Below are 6,784 nucleotides of genomic sequence, written 5' to 3'. Positions count from 1 at the left end.
TGTAATATGTTTTATTTGTTTTTATTTATCTTTGCTTAGTTGAAAAAGACTTATTTTCTGTTTTAAATCAATACTTCATCTGTTGTTTTTTAAAATGCTCCAACAGTTTGATTAAAACTGGCAATATTTTAGCTGCTGGTTAATATGAATGTTAGCGCCAACTATTCACAGTATTTTATGTCAATTATCTCAACTATAAGTTTAGCAATTTTATTTTTATTTTGGTATTTAGTTTGTTATTTGTTTAGCCATCTAGCTGATATTTTGTTTGTATGGTTTAAAAAGTTTCAAAAGCAAGATTTGCTGACAAAGACATTTTCACAGACACTTTTATAAAATTACCAGAGGACAAAAACACTCGTGTTAACCTTTCTAGAGGTCTTTGGAAATTAAATTTACTAATTCAGTTTTTTTGTTGTTGTTCCTAATCTGTTTTAAACATTGCTGCTCGATGAGATTTAAAGTGCAAAGTATATTAAAACTAAATGTATTTTATGGATTATTATCAGTGATAAGATTAACTATTCAAGTTAGTGATTTTAAATGTATTTTGGCTACTGAAGATAAGAATAAGTATGTCAAAACAGCTCATATTGTCTTGGTTAAATGAGTTTAAAGTTAAATAATAGGACTTTTTTGTAACTTTAAGTTCTGTGAACTGATTTGGTTCTTTAAAATTCACACCTGCATACTTTCCTTGAGTGTAAAATCTCCTTTTTATTTGAGAATCAAAAGATTACAGTGTGGCCCAATTGTAGGACAGTTTGTAAAAGATCAATGATAAAACTCATAGTTTTAAGTTTTCTTCACATTTTCACCTGAAACTGCACGGATTTGTATGAATTCTAAGTACACGCTGTTTCTTTTAATGTGTTATTGTGTTTTCTTGGTTCAGACTGGAGCCGTCATTGACTGACGCTGCATTTAGTCACATTCCACAGCCGTGTTCTCTGCTGCTCATCAGCATTGCTCAGTTTCCTCCTTGGAAGCGTGGTCCAGAGCCAAGTCTGCTCCCAGTCCTGTTGGAGTCAGCGAGAGCAGAGGGACGCTGTCCTCGGCCAACACCTTGTTCCTCCAAAGAAAAACACAGCAGAGCGGAAGCTGACTGCCCATGATCTCAGTCTGACGACTCGCTGGGACATGAGCTAAAAATTGTCCTGAATGCCACAAGGGGATTCAGACAAAAGAGCAGAGCGCTGATCAGAACGGGTGGATTCTCCTCCCTGAGTCAAGTCCTGATGGAGGGGGGAGTGAACACACAAGCCTTGAGTTTCAAATTCAAATTAATTGTATTTATATAGCACCTTTCCTGTAATAAACAGCTCAAGGTGCTGTGCATAAAAACAAACAAGAATGCAGAAAGTTTTCAGAAAGACTTTGAGCATCAGTTCTGTCAGCACCTCTCATTTCGTCAAGAAAGACATTTCTTTAAGCACACTTTTAAAGCTTTTCCTAATTGAAAATTTTAATGAAAAACATCACAAACAATTTTAAGTTTCCTTTTATCTTTATTGTTAGTCTTTAGCGGTTTATGCATGTTTAGGTTTCACATTTGATCTTTTTTTAAAAGTACAAAGTGAAATATTCAAAAAGTGAAAACCTATTGAAGTTTTTGTTGTTTAAAAAGCTGCTTTTAATTTGAATTTTATTTATTTTTTGACTTTTTTAAGCACTTCTTAATTAAGAATCTGTCACTTTTTCTGTTTGAACAAAAAAAAAAATGAAAATTACATTTGTAAAATAATGAATTTAGTGTGTTTATAGATTAACAAGAAAAAGCTATTCCTGGCAAAGAAAAGGGAAAAAGTAACTGATCATTCATCACTTTGGTCCAAGTGTAGTTAGGAAGTGACAGAAGCAGGGTTGGAGTGACAGGTACAAAAAAACTATCAGGTCAAGTATTGAGAGATGATCTGAGATTGACCGTATGTCAAACTATATATAGTGGGGGCACAACTGGACGGTGGTGTGCAGGCAGAGACCATAAAAGTGACCAGGCCGGAGAGGGACAGCATTTGCCCGGGATTATGAGCAACCAGCCCTGCTTTAGATGAGCAACACACCCTCTCCTGCAGCTGTCTCGCATTCTGCATTTGCAATCTACTATCAATAACTTAATCAGCTGGGATCCACGCAGCCTCCATCTGCCGCCTCTTTCGCTTTCTCTGAAACTGGACGGAGGAATTGCTCTGTCAACAATCTTGGCTGCGACCAATCGCAGACACTGATTGATCCCGCTGGTATGTAGTGCACACCGGCTTTGCTTTTTGAGGAATGTCTCTGTTGATCCAACCCCAAATTTCCACAAGTTATTTTTAGGCACACATTGGAGAACATATTTTGCTTCAACTTAGAGGTTTTGTGATCTTCCCACAAAACATAGAGAAGATAAACGTGTTTAGATGTTAAAAATACTAAAGATTCTGTAAGGATATCTACTAACAAACCTCATTTAAAGAAAACAAAAGGCATCCAGAAAATGGGCCTTTTTGGTTAAACAACATCCATTATAGGTAATTGGTTGCACCTGGATTCAGTTCACCTGCACCATCATTGCTTATTCACTAGATTCAGTTCATGCTGCCGCTCCTCTGAAATAATAATAATGACCACTAATCCTAGACTTGTTTGTTTTTTTCATTTATCCACACTTGCAACTGGTTTGTTAAACAGAATATGCCGTCGACTTTGTGGGGAAGGGAAGCCGGGTTTGGTTGGAGTGTTTGTGAAAGGCAGCTACCTGAGATGAGATTAGGGCAGTGGCATGATTAGGTGCTGCTGTGTTAATGTTGCCGCCCGTGTTGTGGTAATCTCTTAATGTGTTTCCGTAGCAGGGAAGCCCCAAGACATACAAACTCATGAACATTAACCTTAGCAAAAAAAAAGAACATTTTATAAAAAAAAAAGAATACAAGAATATTTTTTCTTAAGTAGCCCAGGCCTTTTTATAAACTACTTCCCAGCTTTTCTCTAATAATTTACCTTTAAAACAGATTTTTTTTTGGAGGGGGGGACAATGCTTGATTTCAATCTTTATATTTTTGATTGTATTACACTAACTCCACTATGAACCTAAAACAATAAAAATGGTAAAATTGATATCAAACATTTTTTATGTTTAAAAAGTAAAGAGATGTAGAGATAAAAAAAACTAAGTCAAAACAATGTAAAAAAGTCCAAAAAAAGTAGGCAAAACTAAACTAAATGATTTATTTCAAGGGGTATCACAACTGTGTGTCATAACTCTTTTTGAGTTTGTTTTAAACCAAAATAGCTGAAAACCTTTTGAAACCTTCACGTTGAATTTTGAATGAAACTGTACCAACGGGGGGGTCTGTGTTATTCCTGCATCACTATAAACAGCCGATGAGTTTAGCGAACGCAGCCATAAGTTCAGAGACTGCTGAGAGTTTTTGTGTTCATAAATTTGATATGAAATCCCTTTTTAAAGATGCAGTTAGACTGACAAAAATAATAATTTGGTCTTTCTTTTTGTCCGATTTGGCTAACAAACGTGTCATTCTCCCCTCATCCAAAGCTCTTCCTCATCTATTAGCATGTACAGATAATATCATGGCTGACATGGGGGGTCTGTTTTGCCTTAAGTCTATCCAAATGACCCCCACCCACTTTGCCGAAGCCTCAGGGATGGAGGCCTGAGCCTGTTGTTATGCACCCATTAGTTGTAACAACAGGGAGGATAAAACTGCCACTCAGCCGCAGACTGAATTTAAACCCATTTGCACCAGTTATGTCGGATTCTGATGCTCGGCCTTGAGGCAAACGGGTTAGTTAGGATGAAGTCAAAACCCCCGGACACCCTTAACATGCCAATAAGGCGAAGAAATTGAAAATGTTTTTGTTTTTTGTAAGAGCGGATTCAATTTTTGGAGCAGTCCACAATATTTACCCTAAAACCAACAGCTCCTCCCGCAAGGGAGAATATTTAAAAACCCAGAGCATGAGCACGACACACAAACATATACACCTCTGTAACATACTTCCTCTGAAGTGCTAAAAATGGATTGTGGGGTCAGGGCGATTGACCCCTCAGAGAAAAACCTCTTCCTTTTAAATCTGGGAAAATCTCTATTTTTAAAGCGGCGCTCTTGCTTAGTTATAAATACCTTAAATCATTCTCAAGGTTTCTGTCTGATCCGTTAAAGATTTTTGGCTGATAAGTTTGATTGATGTGGAGGCAGCAGAGGGGCTTTAAAGGATAAATATACCATAGGCGTCCATTGTAACGCACAGAAATAACACCTGATGTCATGACTGGGATATTAAGCACAACTGGAGGATGAATGACGAGGTAAACCTGTTGTGGTGCTGCGAAAAAGCAGCGCGTCACCATTGTTCACTGGAGGTGCAATGCATCACACTGAATTTTAATGGCCTCAGCATTAATCAGAGGAAACCAAATCATTTGTAGGGAGGGTGTCCGGGGAATAAACCGCACTCCCACGCTGTGAAAACAAGACGCCATATAATGCGGACACTGGGATTACCTTCACTCCGTCTTGGCCAGGAAGCCCCGGTTGTGGACCTTTTGGATGCTCAGCTTCCAAACTTTTATGCCTAGAAAGATCATTTTAAAGTCAAAAGACGTAATTAGAGAAGTGTAAAAGTCCACATTAGCCGTGCAATTGTGGTTCCCGTTAGACAAATTGCTCAAATTTTGACAAAAAAAGGACAAGAAGTTTGGAGATTTGTATTTATTTATCAAAAGTGCAAAAGTATAAAAAACACATTCTGTATAAACTTTAAAATAGTGACTGTACAGCTGTACATTTTTATTATGATTTAACACACTTCCCTGCAAGATAAGAAGACATTACAGCCAGTGTTCAGATTATTCTATTGCTTTACTAAATTACTAAACGAATAAGGAGGAACAGCTTCTTCAACGTTGCATTTAAAGCCACTTTGTGTGTAGTTAAAAAATAAAGCAAAGTTTTTTTTTTTGTTCAAATTTAGCAACAGAGACTTGAGGTCAGGTCAAGTGTCCTTGCAGCAACGAGGAGGTTAGGAGTTGTTGTAGCTACAGTAATACACAGCTGTGCTGGCGTCTGACAGCACCGATGATATGAGACTTTCGGGTCCTTGCATGCCTGGCTCGTGTGGCCCGTATGGCAAGCCCGTCATGTCTGCACGCGCTGAGGAGGAGCTTAGATACTGCTCGAACTCGTTGCGGTCGACCTCACCGAGTAGCTCTGAATGGTGCATCTGCTCCATGCTGTCGGCTGACTGAGAGTCTGGAGGAGGGGAGAGCTGTCCTGCCCCCCCTGGGTGCCGTTTGGGGTGGTTGGGGCTACAGTGCTGGGTGTAGTACATGGCTAAAGGGTTGTGGCATCCCATGTAAGCTTGAGGAAGGTTTGGAGTTTGGTGGGGCTGCTCTGAAACTGAGGCAGGGTGTCGATGCAGGATGGTGTTGCTGTGGTGGTTGGAAAGGTGTTCTTGGGGCTGAAAGTCTGCCACCTGGGAGGGGTAAGGGTATGCAGACATCATGTGGCAGTCCTCCTGCGTGTGCGGGGAAAAGAACATCGAGTCTGACTCCACAGCATCCAAAGGAGATGTGTCAGGGGTGGGAAGGCTGTATGGTTCATAGGAGGGGCCCCCAAGAGCTTGAGGATCCCTGTAGTGGCCGAGCGGCTGCGAAGGAACCTGGAAACCGTGCTCGTGGTAGCCAAGGCCCAGACTCTCAACGCACACTCTGCCATCTCCAGGCATCGACTGGGCCTGGTGGTCGGACACGCCGTGGACCAGGAAGCCGGAGTCCAGCCTCTTAATCCTCTTCACCTGTTTCCGCCGCCGAGGCCGGTACTTGTAGTTTGGGTGATCCTGCATGTGCTGAACCCGCAGCCGCTCGGCCTCCTCCACGAAGGGCTGCTTTTCTGTGACAGGAAGGGCTTTCCACGATTTGCCTGTAAATCAAGAGCAGAGTGTGCATCAGTGACACGTCAGGAGACACTGTATGTAATCTGCGGATGCTCACAAAAATAGCCTGTTGGCCTTTTAGGGAGTAGAAACATGTTTTTAAGGTTACAGCTGAAGCTTGATTTTAACAGCATGGTAATTTTTAAACTCATCCATTTCAAAATCAACATTTATTTAAAGAATGTTTCAGAAGAAACATAAAATAACCTAATGTAGCTGAAAGTCTGTAACAGTTTGGAAACAACAGAAAACTTTTAGGGGATACATTTCCCTCGAGTGGATAAATTCACGTACCCAGCATTTTGCTCAGCTCTGCGTTGTGCAGGTCCGGGTTCTGCTGCGCGAGCCTCTTGCGCTCATCCTTAGCCCACACCATGAAGGCGTTCATGGGCCGGCGGATCCGCGGCTCGCTCTTCCCGCGACTCTGGCTGCCCGAACCCGAGGCGCACGGCTCGTTCTTCACTTTGGCGTCCCCGAGAGGACTGAGAGCGTCGGCCCACTGGCAGTGTCCAATTCCAGGCATCATGACTGACATCGCACACCTTGCCTGGGTCTGATCGTCGCTGGCGTAACCCGCATCGGGACTACTCATCTCTGTCCAGATGGGAGGATTGAAAAGCCACTAGTCTGGACGGCTGGCAGAGAGAGAAGTAGAGAAATTTTACCCAAAAAATCTATTAAAGAAATTATCAGGATTTCTGACAGGGTGTAAACGTGATCACATCCATGCGCCGCTTCCAGCAGCAGAGAGGTAGAGACAAGCAATGAATGTGAAAGCGGGTGCTCTATAAACAGACAGACAGCCAATCATCATGGGGAGGGAGTGCCCGCTACTACAAAGGTGTAA

At 41.4% G+C, this 6,784-nt stretch overlaps 1 protein-coding gene across 1 annotated transcript; it reads right to left on the bottom strand.

Moving 5' to 3' along the window:
* Nucleotides 1–5,025: 5,025 nt before the first annotated feature.
* sox17 (SRY-box 17) lies at nucleotides 5,026–6,529 on the bottom strand. Its single transcript, NM_001164873.1, has 2 exons — nucleotides 6,232–6,529; nucleotides 5,026–5,924 (listed from the first exon to the last, which is right to left on the bottom strand). The coding sequence occupies exons 1-2, from the start codon at nucleotides 6,527–6,529 to the stop codon at nucleotides 5,026–5,028; spliced, it is 1,197 nt and encodes a 398-aa protein (NP_001158345.1).
* Nucleotides 6,530–6,784: the final 255 nt, after the last annotated feature.

Source organism: Oryzias latipes, chromosome 20 (assembly GCF_002234675.1).
Source record: "Oryzias latipes chromosome 20, ASM223467v1".
NCBI classification, from domain to species: Eukaryota; Metazoa; Chordata; class Actinopteri; order Beloniformes; family Adrianichthyidae; genus Oryzias; species Oryzias latipes.
This window is presented reverse-complemented; position numbering and strand designations above follow the sequence as displayed.